At 35.2% G+C, this 18,041-nt stretch overlaps 3 protein-coding genes across 5 annotated transcripts; 2 read left to right on the top strand and 1 right to left on the bottom strand.

Annotated features, from left to right (window-relative positions):
- Positions 1 to 188: 188 nt before the first annotated feature.
- LOC137812847 (CRS2-associated factor 1, chloroplastic) lies at positions 189 to 3,960 on the bottom strand. Its single transcript, XM_068615074.2, has 5 exons — positions 3,069 to 3,960; positions 2,850 to 2,977; positions 1,672 to 1,897; positions 1,406 to 1,533; positions 189 to 1,269 (listed from the first exon to the last, which is right to left on the bottom strand). Exons 1-5 carry the CDS (start codon positions 3,745 to 3,747, stop codon positions 250 to 252), a joined length of 2,181 nt encoding a protein of 726 aa, XP_068471175.1. The 5' UTR covers positions 3,748 to 3,960; the 3' UTR covers positions 189 to 249.
- A 468-nt stretch (positions 3,961 to 4,428) lies between these two features.
- Positions 4,429 to 8,033, top strand: LOC137812848 (putative glycosyltransferase At3g07620). 3 transcript variants are annotated; one of them, XM_068615076.1, is made up of 5 exons: positions 4,429 to 4,584; positions 4,874 to 5,775; positions 5,974 to 6,104; positions 6,461 to 6,809; positions 7,157 to 8,033. In XM_068615076.1, the coding sequence occupies exons 2-5, from the start codon at positions 4,978 to 4,980 to the stop codon at positions 7,823 to 7,825; spliced, it is 1,947 nt and encodes a 648-aa protein (XP_068471177.1). In that variant the 5' UTR covers positions 4,429 to 4,584; positions 4,874 to 4,977; the 3' UTR covers positions 7,826 to 8,033. The 3 variants fall into 3 exon arrangements, with proteins under 3 accessions (XP_068471177.1, XP_068471176.1, XP_090155309.1); XM_068615075.1 differs by having other exon boundaries at positions 4,810 to 5,775; XM_090299183.1 differs by having other exon boundaries at positions 4,435 to 4,584; positions 4,871 to 5,775.
- A 7,771-nt stretch (positions 8,034 to 15,804) lies between these two features.
- LOC137812846 (uncharacterized) lies at positions 15,805 to 17,512 on the top strand. Its single transcript, XM_068615073.1, has one exon. It carries the CDS (start codon positions 16,437 to 16,439, stop codon positions 17,163 to 17,165), a length of 729 nt encoding a protein of 242 aa, XP_068471174.1. The 5' UTR covers positions 15,805 to 16,436; the 3' UTR covers positions 17,166 to 17,512.
- Positions 17,513 to 18,041: the final 529 nt, after the last annotated feature.

The raw sequence follows: 18,041 nt of genomic DNA, 5'->3' as shown, positions 1-18,041 counted from the left end.
CCCGTCTTTCCATACCACTCTGTTACATTAGACGTCTAGCCACAGCCTAAGTCATGAGGAAGCTGATAACAAAATAATGACAGCGAGTAAACCATACTGTGATAATATTGGAATTATACTATGGAAAGTAACAAAAGCAAAGGCCGTAGAAAAAAAAAATACATTGTCAAAAAATGCACTACGTATGATTCAGATGGAAAATGAAATGCACTGCAATGTCATCAGAACTTTCGATAAAACCATCCAGTATCATAATAAAAGTTTAGCTAGTTCATCAACTCCTAATGTTCCTTGTGGTACAACATTCAGTAATTGGTCATCAAAATTAGCTTTTCTAGAAATTTTAGTACTCTTCGCCTTTTCCCGTTTCGTGGAAACAGTGGTAGTTTCTTTAGTCTCTAAAGTCGAACCTTCTTTCTTGTGACTCTTTTGAACCGCATCTGGAGACTTTCTGTGTTTCCCAAAAATTGGTCCAGGTGAAGCTGACTTGGCAAAGGCAACTGTTTTTTGATAAATATTGTCCGCATCCAAAGAATCTTTATCTAGAACAAGTGCACTACCTTTCTCAACAGCTTGTTCGAACAGTAATAAAATTTCTTTCATACAAGGAGCAGCTGACCTTGGTAACTGACTCACATCTGCTTCTCCTAAAGCATCTAGCAGCTCATCAGAATGAGGATCTACCATGCCATTGATATAATTGTCACCACCTCCAACATTTGCATCAGATCCTGAAATTGAAGCAGAAAGACCACCACAGCAGGTTTGGCTATCCATTATATCCTCAGCTCCATGGTTATCACTCATAGCTCTCGACGAGTCTTCAGAACTGTTATTATAAAAGGTCATACTTGGACTGGGACTCGTGCAAGGGTCTGGCTGAGCACAGGAGTCTGTGGCAACATTTGCGGTTTCAACTTCATAGACTTTTGTGAGTGAAGTAAGCTCAGTAACCTCAGAAACAGATTGTCTGCTATTTTCATTGGGATATGGCACCTCAACCTTATCCAAAGTCGCAGCACTTGAACAGGAGGAAATGCTAGCGTCATGTGAAAAATTACTTGCATGCTCTACTGGGTTCTTCTGTAGACCTGGAGCTGAGATTTCTAGGGCCTCTGATGACCGTGTTTCAAAATGTTTATCGTCAACAATTTTATTGGCTTCCTTGAGGTCATCTCCAAGATCTGGTATAGAGGACTTCCAATTTGGTCCTCTCCACATAAGTATGTGCTCATATTGAAAGGAAATCAATGTGCAAGGTACAAGATCCTACAGTTAAAAGAATAGATGTGAAAGAAAGATTTTAAAATAGTATGCTCATTAATTAATGTAAGAAAATCCAAAATAACAGCGAAAAAATCTGAGTTCATATTATCTTCGACACTGGAGGCAAAATTGGTTATACCCTTAGTTTTGCTCCAATCTTTCGATAGTCGCTTTTATTTAGTCCTTGACAGTTTATACGCACTAGGTCACACTCTTCAAATGCCTCCCGGACAGTGTTAACTAGGTAATAGTAAACACCATTTTTTCCTGTAGCATGATAAAAATAGCCAATGCATTAAAAGAGTATGTGTATCATGAAAAAAAAAGACAGCTAGATGCCAGTTTGCCATGAGAAATTAACTTTTCTTAATTACTAAACTGCACTAAACATCCTTAAAATGGTACCTAGCTGGCAAATGGGAATCAATGTGCGTCCCTTTTCACGCATTTTAGTTACTTCTTCCAGAGTTAGACCTTTAGGAACTCGCGGAATCAAACTAGGATATACTGGACTCACAGGTTTCCACAACATCAGTGGAAAACGTGGGCGTGTTTTATGATTGTAGTTTCTTCCTCGAAACAGGTAGACCTTACCACCTCGTCTGAAAATGACTTTACCCCCTGTCTTTTCCTGGAAAATCAGATAACATGAGGCAAGAGAAACTCAAATGATGCAGCACAATGATATTTTGCACATTTCCATTTCCTGACAAATCTTGCACTTCTCCAATCAATATTTATCTTCCTCCTCCTCCTCCTTAACCCAGAGGTTGTGTTTAAGGGTTGCAAGATATGCAAGGAGATGAAACTATGCGGAAAAATTACCCAACAACTAAACATGATTAACTTCTTTTCAATGATAAATGTCAGGGGACACAGCCAATACACAAAAGTAGGTTAAGATAAATCATTGCAAAGAAAAAGAAACGGGCTTTTTTAGATCATTAAGAGAAATCAAAGAAAAGAAGTTCTCAACCTGCATAAGAGTGTTCCACATGGCATGCTAACCTATACTGTTCTTTACCACTTGATCTCTTAGAAAGACAATAAAAAAACACCATAATAAAGAAACAACCACATCGGAACACCCAGCAAAATTATGACTTCGAAAACTTCTCAGACCATTTCTTTTAGTTGAATTTGTACGTGCTGTCAATATAAATATTTTTAAATTAACAATGTCAAGTGTCACTATCAGATTTTCGAGAAGATGTGCAAGTGAACCCAAGTTGATAAGAGGCCAAAAGTAATAAAACAACAAGGGAGGATTTCCATAGAAGCCTCTCATTGTATTTGATTGATAAGAAAAAGATGCTAATATGAGTGTATGTATACATCTTCAATTTGTAGAGCTCATTTGGGAGAAAATTAACAACTAACAAATTTTACATAACTAGTACAACTAACATAACTTATTGACTGCTACATCATAGATGAATAACTTTTACGGTAATTATTATAAAATTTGAGGAATGTAGCTTATCATAAATGTCAGAATGTGATTAGACGCGAGAATGTAAAAATCTTTAAGCATGTAAATTAATGTATTTTATTTATTGCAATAAAGTAGAGAAGAATCCAACCTCTAACTGCTGGCAAACATTATCCATATCGACAGTACACACTCCCAAACATCTGATCTTGCACACCCTTCGCCGCTTCCAATGAGCATGTATATTATCCAACATGTTATGCGTAAAACCATCTCTACCTAAAATAAAACACAAACAAAGACAGTGAATTTTCCACCACAAACACAACAAAAGCGAGGAGAAAACAGTAGCAAGTAGCAACGAACGAACCCATATTGAGTTGGCGTTGGGTTTTCATGCAGGAATTAACCAATTCACGAATCTCCTCCTTCGTCAATGGTTCCCCCAAAATCTCCTCCCTCGACTTCACGTACCTGGGCCCAGTCCCCCGCAAATACGGCCCCGGCGACTGCACCGGCTTGACCCCCTTCTTGTGCGGCGGTGGAAGCTCGAACGAGTCGAACTCCTTCAGCTTCTTCTTGCTCGGCGGTAGCGGCGCGCGCCCCGTCCATGGCCGCGGCATGGTGGCCGGACCGAACGGCAGGAACGGCGCTTCGCGTATTTTGATTGGCTTCGCTTTGGGGGTTTCCGTGTAGCTGTACTTGAACTCGAACGGGGCACCATCGATGACGTAGGAGAGTCCGTCGTCGCTGATTTTCACGTTATCGGGGGCGGAGGTTATCCGTCGCGGCTTCGATTTGGGGATGTTGGAGAACCTGAGCGCCGGGTGGGACTGCGGGTCGACGTTGGGCCTTTGTGGGCTTTTGGACCTTTTGGCCGGGCCGGAGGGCCGGTTTGTTCGGCGTGCATTGGGGGGTCTGTCGGAGCGGGTTTGCGGGTTGTTCCAGCGAGAGAGTCGGAGCTCCGAGGATGTACGCGGGTTGGGGTTGGGGTCGAGGGTTGGGGCGAAGATGGGAAAAGTGTTAGTGTGTGCCACCTTCAGAGCCATCAAGAACAAGATAAAGTCTTTTGCGTTCTTCAACTTTGTTTGGGCTCAGGGTTCTGTGTTTGTGTGCTGTCACATGGCAGAACAAATTCATGCGACGTCGTTTTGGATGTTTGTACCTCTAAACAATGTCAATAAAACTGTTAAATTGAGACTTAAGGTGAAGAAATGTTGAAAGCAAGGTGAAATTCTTTTAGAAGTCAATCAGTCAAATTCATATTTTTCTGGAAGTAAAATCTATTTCTTTGATACAGACAAAAAAATTCTAATTAAAAAGAAAAAAATTAACCTATTTAATTTTGCAGTAAATTTGTTAGAAGTTTTTTTCAAAATGTATAATTAATAAAATATAGAAGATGAAGTAAACGAAGTGATACAAATAAATTAAAAGAAGTATTTTAAAGGTATAGTTTTTAATAAAGAAAACTTACAAAAAAAGTTTGGAAACTTCTTATTATTTCCTTTTCTTGTTATAATTTTCGTCGAAAAATATATAATCCATAAAAATTAATTGAAAAAAAATATAAAATATGAAGCAACTTAATTTATAATTATAATATTTTTTATTCTTTTTCTAAGGTTAAAAACATCTGTGAAAAGATTGTTTTACAGGAATGAAAATGTTGAAGTAAGATTAATTAGTTTGTGTGGCTGGTATAAAAAAAATAGTATATGTGCGTTGATGAAGTTGTTTCTATTATTAGATAGTTTGAAAGATTTCAACTTAGATCTCTTCTGAAGTGCGTCTTTGTTTGGTGACTGTATAAAAGAAATAGCGAAAAGGAGAGAGAAAGAGAACTTCAAGTTTGTCTCTTCGGTTTCAGTCTTCACTGTACTAAGGTTAGTACTGCTACTGCACCTTCCCATCTTGTCTCGTTAGTGAAAAGACCAAACAAATGTCAATTTTTTCAACTCTTTGCTTTTGTTTTCTTCATGTTCCTCAAGTTCCATACATCTTAAGAAATAGTGAAAATTTAGACCCAGTCGTTAATTACATGATCCGACTCAACATTTTTCTGGATTGTCTGCAATCTCTCTAACTATAAAATATTCCAATTTTCTTAGTGGGATCCGTTGATTTTTTTCTCTTCAAGTCTTCTTCAATGATTTGTGAAGTCATATGTAGCAGATTGTTTGGAAGATCGAAGGTAATTGTCCAAGAAGGAAGTGATTTGGGGTCATCTCAGTTCTTAACTGGTTTAACTGTTTCCATATTTTTATGAGTTATGTCATATGGGGCACCGGAGATTGCTTTTTCTGCTGGGGGTACTTGCTGTTAATTATTTACTGTTTCAGTCAATATTGATTCCATATGGAAGTGGAAATGCCCCATGGTCTTCAGTGCCTCAAAAGTATGATAAAGTTAGATTTCCATCATTGCATTCAACACCAAAGTACTTCACTGTTTGGAGCCCCCCAATGGGCTCTGTTTCAGGGTTTTCTAATTCTTCTGCTTTCATTGCCACGGTGGAAAAAATGCCCAATCCCATTGTTCAATTTGAAGTTGGGGACGGCAAGAAAATGGGAAGGCACAATGATGAAAACGGCGACTTAGTCTCTGAAAGAAACTTATCTAATGATGATGTTTTTGAACATGGGACAGATAAAAATGATGCTCGCAGTTTATCTGAGAAGAAAGATGTTGGAAGAAAAGGAGACGGATTGGACTTGGAGAGTGTTGAATCCAAAAACTTCTATGCAATTTTGGGCAAGGGAAGTGATGTTAACTTTTCAGGGAAGCAATTTTCGAAAACAAAAAGGAGAGCCTCTAGGTTGGTAAATGATAATAATGTGGATTCAAGGGAATATGATGGTGTTCGTGTTCATACCTCGCACAGTTCAACTTCCTCTGCTAATGTGACTAGTCTTGAAAATTCTGCCCAGAAAGTTGTGTTTTCTGCCTCAAACAACAGTACTGCAATGATAACTCCTAGGAGAAAGATGAGGTGTATGATGCCACCTAAAACAAGAACATTAATTCAGGAGATGAACCACATTCTAGTACGTCGCCGTGCTTCTGCTCGTGCAATGGTATTTGTTAAGTTTCTTAGTTTTCTGTTAATACTGATTAGTCATCACAGTGCAATCTTGATTAACATCAAGAACCCTAATATCATGAATTACCATATTCAATAGTATTTATGTTAATATCTCTGTCAATTATTAGTTAGCTACCTGGACAAGACATTGGTATGGTTATTTCAATCTGGAGATCTACTTTTATTGCAGAGACCAAGGTGGTCATCCAAACGTGACCTGGAAATTCTTGCTGCCAGGTTAGAGATTGAGCATGCTCCTACAGTAACAGAAGACAAAGAACTTTATGCTCCTCTCTTTCGCAATATTTCTATGTTCAAAAGGTACGCTTGATGGACTTGTTAAAGGAAATATGAATGAACTCAACTAAAGTGAATCCTTGGATTATAAAAAAAAACTGAAGTCCTTCCTTGACATGCATATGTTCTGAGTCAAGCTTGTTTTTCATACACATGATTCCTCTAATTGATCATTAAAATGTTTGACTCTGGTCACTCCTCTTGAGGGTATGATAATATGGAATGTACCTTAATCACAAGGCCATCTTAGTTTTCGTCTCTAAATATGATATTTGTCTTCATTTGTTTGGTCCTACGTTCCTTTTCATTGTTTGACTTGGGTCTGAGCTACTATGAACAAAGTTCAAGAACATCTAACTTTTTTCTTGTTGGATTTGCAGGAGTTATGAACTCATGGAACGCATGCTCAAGGTTTATATATACAAGGATGGAGATAAACCCATCTTTCATCAACCTATACTTAAGGGACTATATGCCTCAGAGGGTTGGTTTATGAAATTGATGGAGGAAAATAAACATTTTGTTGTGAAGGATCCTTCAAAGGCACACCTGTTTTATTTGCCATTCAGTGCGCGTATGTTAGAACACTCCCTTTATGTACGTAACTCTCATAATCGAACAAATCTCCGTCAGTTTTTGAAAGACTACACAGACAAAATTTCCGCAAAATATCGTCACTTCAACAGAACTGGTGGTGCTGACCATTTTCTTGTTGCTTGCCATGATTGGGTATGCTGTGTGTTCTTTATTTTTCCCCCTTAATTCTACTTGCAAGTGAACCATGGACTGTTCCAGCCTTCAAACATATTTTATTTACAATTTTTGAAGAAGCGTATTTTTTAGCTATATCACTTTCATTTTTTGTGAATAAAAGGGTAAATGTAGCAACCTTTTGATGGTCATCGTGTTCTAAAAAATATCACTCTGGTATTAAGTGTTCTACTGAGTTACATCATCTTTAGTTTTCTTTTGTCTGTGTGTCACTAAAAATATCAGCATATCAGCAGTGTTTGTGTGTAGCATAACACTGAGCATGTGTGCGTATTGGTACAAAATTTATGACTGGATTGTTGCAGGCTCCGTACGAAACAAGGCACCATATGGAATACTGCATAAAAGCTCTCTGCAATGCTGATGTGACTCAAGGCTTTAAAATAGGAAGGGATGTTTCTCTTCCGGAAGCTTATGTCCGATCAGTTAGAGATCCTCAGAGAGACCTGGGTGGAAAGCCTCCTCACCAAAGACCCATTCTTGCCTTCTATGCTGGAAATATGCATGGTTATTTGCGTCCAATATTGCTAAAGCACTGGAAGGACAAAGACCCTGATATGAAGATATATGGCCCAATGCCTCATGGTGTTGCAAGCAAAATGAATTACATCCATCACATGAAGAACAGCAAGTATTGCATATGCCCTAAAGGATATGAGGTCAACAGCCCAAGAGTTGTTGAAGCCATATTTTATGAGTGTGTACCTGTGATTATATCTGACAATTTTGTTCCACCTTTCTTTGAGGTTTTAAATTGGGATGCATTCTCAATAATCCTTGCTGAAAAAGATATTCCCAACTTGAAACAGATACTTCTCTCAGTATCACAAGAGAAATATCTCAAGTTGCAACTTGGGGTCAGAAAGGCTCAGAAACATTTTTTTTGGCATGTAAAGCCCTTGAAGTATGACCTCTTCCACATGACCCTTCATTCGATTTGGTATAATAGAGTGTTTCAAATAAAATTGAGATGATGATTCACACGAGTCCTCTGAACTAGAAATCAGAAGCACACCAGACATGAGGGTTCTGAAAAAGAAGAGGAAATTTTTGAGTGTGAGAAACTCATGAGAGAATATAATAGGAACTTGAATTTGTATTCAGTGTTTCAGATTGTCTATATGTATAAACTCTGTACCATATTAATCTTGAATGCATAAAAAGGAAAGCTGGAATTATTAAGTAGAGTTGTGCAGTGATTGTATGGCATAGAAAGGGTGTAAAAATATGGTAACTTTGAATGAATTTTGTTTTTCCTTCTCTGTGGGTATCTTCTTTGTAAATAGCTTGGGTGCGTAGCAACCTTTTCCATTTCTTCTGTTATTATGTCAAACTATAAACAAATTACAGAGACACATTACATTCATCATTTTCATCCGTGCAAACTTCTCATATGGAGGTTGAAAACCATGGAACCGATGAGCAAAGAGCCTTTAGCAGTATCTAAGAACTGCTTGAAGTTACGAGTTCTATACTTCTACATGCCAGTTCTATCTCTGCAACCTTTCCCTTCTTTTTCTTTTTCACTGTGATTTAAATCATTTAGCCAGAAAACAGTAACTTCATAGATAATTTTTGGTTACTATCTAACTGAATAGTGCAAATCTTGTTAATATTGGCATTAACAGAATCAACAGATAAACAACAGTCCATTCCTGTTGAATAAAACCCAAACACGGTGTATGTGAACACTGCCCAGTTCATTTGTTTATCTGTTGATTCCAGGTTTGTGAAAGTCAAGGTTTTAAATTACGGTTATAATTGCAGTTTTGTCGCATTTCTAGATATTGCGGCGGATGCAGTCACAATTGTAGTCACACATAAAATCAAAACCTTGACATCTATAAAAAAAAAATATTTGCTTACTCATATTTCTTTTTAAAGTGGTAAGATCGAAATATGATATGTTTTGTTAATTTGATTTCTTACTTAATTATTTTCTATTATCATTCTTACACATAGTTTATTATAAGAATTTCCATATTTTCAAAATGATTTTTTACTTTCTATTATTGTGCTTCTGAACAAAAAATTATAATTCAAATATTTTAATTTTGTAAATAAATAACGGGTAAAGTAGTAGTTACAGTTAAAATCAAAATATTAGTTTATTAGGCCATAAGAGTTCACAGTGAGGTAATGGATCATTAAGTCATTTAAATTAGTCAACCGATTTTAACCAATGCACATAATTTTCCGTTCACACTACAAAATCTGCTTCTGTTGTTTGCTGAGGAGTATGTAGCTCATAGTTTAAAAACTGTGTATCTTTTCCATTTGAACTTTTTCCAGTACACATGCAGTTTCAAATTTCCTCAATCGTGTTTGGTTACCCTCATTAGTAGTTAGTTGCAATAAGTTGGTTACTATCTATGACGTTAGTTAGTAATTACCACAGTGAATGAGATAGTAGAATGAGTTATCTATTTATTGGTCCGACCTGAAGGACAAAGTTGCTGGTTTGGCCCTGCTACCGAGCCATATGGTGGCACTCCGTCATGGCCAGATGCTGACAAAGAAACCCTGAAGATCTTGGAACTTATAATAGACGGAATGATTAAGGTAAAGAAAATCATGAAATAGAAACCAATTTTTAGAGATTAAAATAATTAGTTGCAATAGGAACTAAATTAGAGACCATTTTAAAAACTAAAATAAAAATTGGTTTCTAAATTAGTTTCTATGGTTAAATAGTTTCTAAATTGATATTTAGCAACCAAGGTTTTAGAGACCAAATTTAGAAACTAAATAATTAGTAGTTAAAACCTTGGTAGCTAATTAAATACCAATTTATAAACTATTTAACAATAATATAAATTAATTTAGAAACCAATTTTTGTTTTAGTTTCTAAAATGTCTCTAATTTAGTTACTATTGCAACTAATTATATTGGTCTCTAAGAATTGGTTTTATTTGATGATTTTCTTGTAGTAACTGTTTCCTATGCAAAGAAATGAGATACTGATTAACCGGATAATAGTGGATCTAAAGTGAAATTTTTTCTCTACTTCAAGGACACTCATATGTGTTTGGTTAAAAAAAAGTTCTAAGGATGTTTTTCTCTTTATCAGATTGGGTCCAAAGTTCAATTACTTGTATTATTATGGTAGCAAAACGTTGATGTTTGTGTAGTTTGAGATATTAGTTTTCTTTTTCATTTGCTTGTTCTGGAATGTTTCTTGATGATGTTTTGTGTGAGAGACATACCTTTATGTATAAAGTTTGGAATAGTGTTTCTTTTATATTTATTTATTGTTTGGTATTAAAAAAAACTGTTTCCTATGCTACAAAGTTTATGCATAGACTTTAAAGTACTAATTCCTCCATTTACATGTAGTGTAGGGTGACAGGCTGGGTTTGGAGGATCTTACATACGAAAAGAGAAAGGAGTTGGTCATGAAACAGAAGCTCCCTTTAGATATTCCTCTGATCTCCTTCCATTCTGAAGCAAGCACAGTGACTCAAATAGTTCATGCAGAACTTCCCTGTCTCCCTCAACCAAAATCATATACTGTTGAGTCTGATACATTTTTAATGATTCCTATATCTGCTGACATGGCTGTTTGTTCTCTCCACTTGCGGCTCAGATACGGAGAAAAGAGTGTTGTCTTTGTGACATGCCGTGAAACCCTAGTAAACAATTCATTGTTTAATCACCTTTAGTATTATATATGTGCTTCCTTAGTATTTGACTCAATGTTTTTGTCTCATCATCTAAACTGCTCGTGGGATTGTTTATACTACAATAATAAACGAGTGTCATCAATGGTGGTATTTAAAGAGAAGTCTTAGTAATATATGTTTCTAGAAAAATAAATCATTTCCAATTAAAATTCATTTCATTTATATAATTAGGTTGCTTATTCTTTACTACAATGATGGAGTTATTAAAAGGAAAATGATAGTTTGATAATTCTTGGATTTGTATAACTCTTTAGAGATGAGTTTAAAAATAAATATATATAATAAAAGATAAATTTATAATTAAATGATATGAAAAAATATTAAAATAATAATATTGAAAATTGTGATGCAGTTGTATAAAAAATTGAAATTACCAATATATCATTACCTTTATTAAAATCATTGACTTTATGGTAAAAATGGGAATTTATAAATTATGCTATGACACACGGTTGAGAATAAGTCGAGCAAAGAAATTTTTAATAAATTAATAAATAGATAGAACATCTAAACAAATTCTATATGGTAATAAGAAACCTTAAACCCCTAATAGTAGCACTAACAACAAGATTAAAACTCATTAAATTTGTTTTTCTGAAAAAGAAAAAAAAACTTACAATTTGTTATTGTTCTAGCCAAGAGATATGTCTCATTAGTCAGAAATAGTGGTTTCGAGTCTAAATAGTCTGTCTTTTCTGATCGGTCTCCCTTCTCTTATATTGGATCTTTCCCTGTATCTAATCTTCTTTCTAACCCTTATTCCATCATTATTCTCTATCTCGAATATTTAGCAAACTATTTCATTAACGCACTCGTTTCTTTAAGAGAAATGAATGAGAATCTTTTTCATCAACTCTATAGATCGTCATCCGAGTTGTTTCACCTTCTTAGTGGGATCGGCCCATGACATCACAGTTACTTGTAAAATCAAAATAATAAATTAAAAAATATAGTAATTAAATTAAATATTTAATAAGTTAGATTAGTGATCACAGGCTGTAGTTACAGTGCTGAATTATTACTTGCGCTTTTAAATAAAAGTTGCTTGTATTAACCAATGGAAAGCCATAGGCCATCTTAAGTATGATTTTTTTTGTAAAAGTAATATTTTGATATTATTGTTATGAACATGAACACGTTGACGTAATTCGTAATTCGTAATGAAAGATTTAATATTTAATGTAAGGATATATAGTTGTGTGTTGGTGGGTGGTGGCGTAGTTAGTGAGTTGGAGAAATCAAAGCGAAATAGACAATGTATACCTCATCTCACCAACTCATGGATTAAGAACACTTTACACCATCAGTTACCTTTGCACCGTACTAACCCTAATAAATACACCATGCATCTCTTTCAACTCAAATTGCATCTGCACAATTATGTTTCTATTCAAACTGTAATTTCGACTTTATAACTACAAAAGAGGAGGAACAGCATGGGAGATATGATTATAAGACAATGAAGTTGGATAAAAGAAATGGAATTTGCAGTTATTTACTACTGTGCACAACATGCAGCAATACATCAGAGAAGCAATGAATGTCATTAAAGTCTGCATATTTTAACTACGGTTCAAATTTTAACATATATTCATGAAAGTGATTATTAGTTTGTAAAACTGTTTCAAGTTAAAACTTTCTTTTAGATGATATTAGAAGAGTGTTTGGTTGATCTATGGTGTTATATGCTGTTTAGCTATTATTAGGTTATTCATAAATATTTAGACCCCACAGAATGTTCATTTTTCTGTTACAATTCATTGCTCAAATGTTAAAATAAAATTGACAGAAAAAAGATTGAAAAGGAGCAGCAAAAATAAAATGAGAGTGATATCTTGGAAGTTGAGAATCCCAAAGTGTGAGGTATGGGTGACATCTGAATTGCATGTGAATAAGATGAGATAGTGAGTGTTATTATGTGATCCAAAACTAAATTACAAGATAAAACAACAACAGCACCAATAACACGTGGTGGCTCCACTCATTTAATACCATATGTTTTGGCTCTGCTCTCTGTAACCACCACCCATTCTTCAATGCTATTTTCTTATGTTAATTCTTCTCCTTATTTTGCAGTAAAGACCCACAAAACAAAATTCCGTATACTCTCAAATCATACACAGAACGAGATTCTATTCAAATCAACTTCTTTTCTTTCCTTTTTCTTTCTAACATTTTCACCCTTTAATCATGGCTTCTACGATTTCAAACTATGGTTAACAAAAAATGGATGGCTCCACCCATTTAATAGATCAAATGTTTGGGCCCTGATATTTAGGACTAACTGACACCACCACATTCCAACTTCTTTAACAATTCTTCTTTAAATAATCTCATAGCTTTGGGATATGCCCTATTTTCAACCTACACTGTCAAATCTATTTTTGGTTTTGAAGAGTGACTTCTCTTGTCATGCTGTTGTGGGTATGATTGTGGACGAAGATTTTTTATTTATATTAATACTTGTTTGTAATTTGTAATAGAGTTTATTTTGTGTATATTGTTTAGACTAAATACCGATTATATGAATCCAGACAAGATAGTAGGGGTTGTATATTGGATTTGTTTGTCATTCCTTTCTTTTGAGGTTTGGTTTATAGGTATGTAGAGTCTGTTTGTACAGTGTTGAATATGTTGACTTTTGTTACTTTGTATATAATAATTTGGACACCCTAAAATATCTCTATAAGGATTAGAATATTTCTAAAGTGTCTGATTTTATTTTATTTATTTTTTCTAATAAAAATTTTTTTTTACCCAAACTCTCATCAACCTAATGCTCTCACCATTTTAGTTACACTTTAATTGCCCCTAGCCACCACGACATGTGCCGTTTTGTTCTTTAAATTAAAACACACTTTCACAATTTTATCATAATTATGTTTTTTAAAAGAAATAAATGTATTTAAAATGTTTTAATATTTCCTTAAAAATAAAAAAATATATGCGTTTTTGAAAAACTCTTTCCCTCTTCTACGGATTCATTTCCCTCTTATTTACAAAGTTCATTAAAGGTGCGAACTACCAACATTTAGGTGTCACTTAAACGTGAAATCCATCCAAATTTATAATTTGCTACAAATTTTAGCCTACTATAAAAAATAGAAAGATATTGGTGCTTTTTTTTCCCAATAAAATTTCATTAATACTTAGTAAGGAAACAATTATAGAAAAAAACATGTTACTAAATAATCTAAAAACACAACATAATAACATGCAACAATGATATATATATATATATATATATATAATAATAATAATAATAATGGAATAATATGTTGAAAACCTAGACCATCTAAACACATGTTAAGCCTAGGTACAATCTAAACACACGTTAAGCTTGGGTAGAGTATGTTAAATTATTAGACAATCTATTAAATCATTAAATGAGAGTATCATATGTGAAGTTTTACATTTTTGTATTTTGACTGTAACAAAAATTAACTGAAAAAAATCCTATAGATGATCTGATAGGAGTATGGTCGAAGATCCTATAAACGATATGATAAAACACTAAACGATATATGACTCATTAAATGGTTTGATAATTAAAAAATCATATTAAAAATTTATATTTTAATGATATTTAAAAGTAACTCAATGTTTTATTTTGTTTTGACAATGATTTGAAACTCTACAGTGTAAAGTAAACCTTTAAAGCGTATACAATTTTGTCCATTACAAACGATTTGACGAGCATATTGAATGAGTAACATATTTTTTATTATAATTGTTAAATAGAATTTTTTAACCTTATATATCTACTTAAAAACGCATTCGATAAAAGAGATTCTATGTGCAACAATGAAAATATTTAAATATGTGTAGTAACTTTAATATTCGACCGTATTTTTCAAATATCTTTAGAATTGATATTTTCATAAATGTGTTTGTTCAAATAAATCTTGAACATATCTTTTTTAATTCTTTAAACAGAAACAATTTAAAATCTTAATTACATCATTTTAATATTTTTTTTATCTTCGTGTTATGTTTAAACAAAATATTTACAATTTCTATTTAAGTAAAATATTCAAGACATCACACATAATAAAAAGTATTATCATAACTAACTATTATACCATACTTAATTATATAAAGAAATACAATTGAGAAGAAAAAAAAATATAACTGATGATAAAAAACAAATATAATAATAAAAATGAAAAGAACAATAGAAAAATAAAATATGATGATAATTTTTTTTGTTGCACCTTCTAATAAATGTTTTTAAAAAAATAGAGGGAAGAAGATCATGGTGTGTGTTTTAATGAAATTAAAAAATGAAAAAAAAAGAGAAGAAAATGAAAAAAAAAAGAGAAGAAAATGAAAAAAAAAAGAGAAGAAAATGAAAAAAAAAAGAGAAGAAAATGAATATATTTGACTATTGAATTTTGACCGTTTGACCGTTTCCTCCAAAAGACAGTTAAACAGTGAAACAGAAAAGCTAAAGAAATTCCGTTTTGACACGAACAGAAACAGGGTATGCGTCGTTCTCTTCGTTGAGGTATGTGAGTTCCCAAGTACATACATTAATGGCTTCCCGACATAAAAGTAGTTTCACACCTATTTCAATCTTTAAACTCCAACCTTTTCATCTTCCATCCACTTCTTTCTTTTAACTTCTTCACTAACACTACCATGCCAAATTACTTATCTTTTTATCAATCACCAATACCCAATTTTACATCTTTAATAAGAATTTGCAGAAGCCTGGTTATGGTCATTAATGATATATCCCCTTACAAAGACCTGAATCAGAAAGTTTCTCTCCCCTGTTTCTTAATTAAATGCAAGAAAATCGTATTTAACTGAAGTGGTGTCCGTTCCCAATAGGTTAGGGAACACTTTTTGGGTATTTATTGAAAAGAATAGCATGAGCATTGTATATAATGAGGAAGTGGATGGGAAATGATCCAAAAATGGATTTGATGTGGATGAAAGATGCAGTTGAGTTATGATTGGATTTTTGTAATGCCGGGACCAAACCCTAGAATGGTTAGATTGTGTATAGAGATTGTTATGTTAGTAAAAAGATGAAAAGAAAACGAAGAAAATGAAGAAAATGAGAAAGGGAAGGTTTTGTTGGAAGGTGACTGAAAAGTGAAAACGAGTCCCTTATCTCTTCTTCCTCTGTCAGGTGGGTGACAATGTGAATATAATGCCACTGCACCCTGCTACCTTTTACAAATATACTTCTCTTTCTTTCCTTCGCTACAGGACAACACTCACAAAGAGGGAAATAAATGCTCTACGTTTTCATTTTTCATTAATGAGTAAAAGGGGAAAGATTAACTAACAGCCTTCACTCTGGGCCATTCTGTCAAGTCTCAAGAGGGACTCTAGTAATCACTCCTCCATTCTAAAATCAAATCCTCTGTTTTAATTCTATTCATAATCAGATTTAATAGTTAAAATGAATGTGATTAGAGTGTAAATGAAGGAGAGTAATTCCCATTGAGTCCAAGAAGGCCTCCACTCCTCTGCCAGGCTGTGTTTGTTAGGGCAATGGTCAAGCTATTAAGGGCGACTGGCCCCTTGTTACCTTCCTTCACTCACGCCACACTCGCTCATCACTTTCACTACAATAAAATAAAAATAAAATAGAGATCTTTGAAGATGTGCATGCACCATATATTAATATTATGTATGCATGTTGATGGAGGGGTTTGAAAGCAGAGCCATTCGTGTGGGGGTCACTTACAAATAAGACCCACGTTTCTCTTTCATATCTTTAGTCCTTCTCTTCTCTTCTCTTCTCTCCCCTTACTAAAACCCTTCACTCCTACTATATATGCACACAATCTCCCCTCCCTCCAAGTTACTTTTCATTACCACTCACTCACACATTTACTCACTCACTCACTCACTTACTCACACCAACAACACTCAAGGAACGTAATGGCTGAGCAACCTAGCTCAGAAGCATCGTCGTCTGCTTCCACTGGCAAGCACTCCTCGTCGGAGGCCCATTTGGAAGGACCGGATCAAAAAAGGCCCAAGCAGGCCCGAGATAGCAGTAGCAAGCACCCCGTATACAGAGGGGTACGAATGCGCTCCTGGGGGAAGTGGGTGTCCGAAATCCGCGAGCCCAGGAAGAAGAACCGGATCTGGCTCGGCACCTTCGCCACCGCCGAGATGGCAGCGCGTGCGCACGACGTTGCGGCGCTCGCCATCAAAGGCAACTCCGCCATTCTCAACTTCCCCGAGCTCGCGGGCTCCCTGCCCCGGCCAGACTCCAACTCGCCGAGGGACGTTCAGGCGGCGGCGGCGAAGGCCGCCGCCATGGAGGTGATGGATCCCCCGACGACTCCATCGTGGACGCTGTCGCAGTGTTCGTCCTCGTCGTCGTTGGCGGGTAGTTCGTCGTCGGGGGAGGCGTCGACGGCGGAGGATCTGGGGGAGATAGTGGAGCTGCCGAGTCTGGGGACGAGTTTGGAAATACCGGAGCGGAGTGAGGAGGTGGTGTTTGTGGAGCCGGTGGACGGGTGGCTGTATTCGGAGGCGTGGTGTGACGGCATTTATGATGAAAGGGAGTGTGGGGGTTATTTCATTGGAGATGAGATTTCAATGCGGGAGTCAGAGAGCATGATTCTTTGTGGCTTTGAGGGTTCCTTGTGGCAGCATTAATGTGTGTGCACTGCTTTCCTTTTTTTGTCCCATTCATTTCATTTGACTTTGAATGTGTGAGCCCTTTCCCAATTTTTCACTTTAAAGGGCTCCATACATTTCTTGTCTCTCAAGAAGGATGATGGACCTACCCATTTCACTCTCTTCTTTTCCCCTCTCTCTCTCTCTCCATCCTCCTCCTCAAACATTCATCGTCTTCTTCTTCTTCTTCCTCCTACTAATATTAATAATAATGCAAATCAAATCCCATACGTGTAGAAATGGTGCCAGATCCTGTATCATATAATTATTGCTGTATTTTTGTTCTACTTTTCAACACCAATAAAAGTAAAACCGGATTCTCTGTCTCCACTTTTTCTTCTCCTTCTCTTTTTTTTCTTACTTCAGCACTAAAAATGAAAATGCATAACTTGAAAAACGAATAGATTATGTAAAAGAATTGATGATAGTAAGCTCAATAGCTTGTTGAGACGTGATGTTATTAGTTTCTCACTTCTCTTTCTTAGTTATATTGCATTTTGGGAAAGAAGTAGAAGCTATTCGCTGCTCTGCTGGTTTTGCAAAATGCGGGAAAATCCAAATAACAAAGACATTTTTACTGAGTAGAAGCAAAAGCATCCAAGGTTAAGGTGTATTGCTGTTTGGACAGGAACAAGGAAGAAGGAATTTAGAAATATTACTGTCATGGAAAGAGAATAACGAGGAGATGAGATGGCAAAGGGAGATGGACACGCGTTGAAGTTGAAGCAAACCATACTAGGTTCTGCGTTTTTAAGTAATTTGACATCAATAGTGGAGATTCAACTTGAACACGTTTATTTCTCTTACTTCTTATGTCAGTACCTAATGACATTCAATTTTAACTTTTACTCAAAA

Source organism: Phaseolus vulgaris, chromosome 2 (genome assembly GCF_051622355.1).
Source record: "Phaseolus vulgaris cultivar YP4 chromosome 2, ASM5162235v1, whole genome shotgun sequence".
NCBI classification, from domain to species: Eukaryota; Viridiplantae; Streptophyta; class Magnoliopsida; order Fabales; family Fabaceae; genus Phaseolus; species Phaseolus vulgaris.
Note: the sequence above shows the minus strand (reverse complement) of the source record. Positions and strands in the feature narration are given on the sequence as shown.

What these genes read in the sequence shown, in the direction of transcription:
- LOC137812848 (XM_068615076.1), top strand. Translation starts at nt 4,978, where the DNA reads ATGGGGCACCGGAGATTGCTTTTTCTGCTGGGGGTACTTGCTGTTAAT. An exon ending in AATATTTCTATGTTCAAAAG is followed by an intron (nt 6,105 to 6,460) that starts GTACGCTTGATG and finishes TTGGATTTGCAG; the next exon opens with GAGTTATGAACTCATGGAAC. An exon ending in TTGTTGCTTGCCATGATTGG is followed by an intron (nt 6,810 to 7,156) that starts GTATGCTGTGTG and finishes GGATTGTTGCAG; the next exon opens with GCTCCGTACGAAACAAGGCA.
- LOC137812847 (XM_068615074.2), bottom strand. Translation starts at nt 3,747, where the DNA reads ATGGCTCTGAAGGTGGCACACACTAACACTTTTCCCATCTTCGCCCCA. An exon ending in CCAACGCCAACTCAATATGG is followed by an intron (nt 2,978 to 3,068) that starts GTTCGTTCGTTG and finishes GTTTTATTTTAG; the next exon opens with GTAGAGATGGTTTTACGCAT. An exon ending in AGATTGGAGCAAAACTAAGG is followed by an intron (nt 1,270 to 1,405) that starts GTATAACCAATT and finishes TTTTAACTGTAG; the next exon opens with GATCTTGTACCTTGCACATT.
- LOC137812846 (XM_068615073.1), top strand. Translation starts at nt 16,437, where the DNA reads ATGGCTGAGCAACCTAGCTCAGAAGCATCGTCGTCTGCTTCCACTGGC.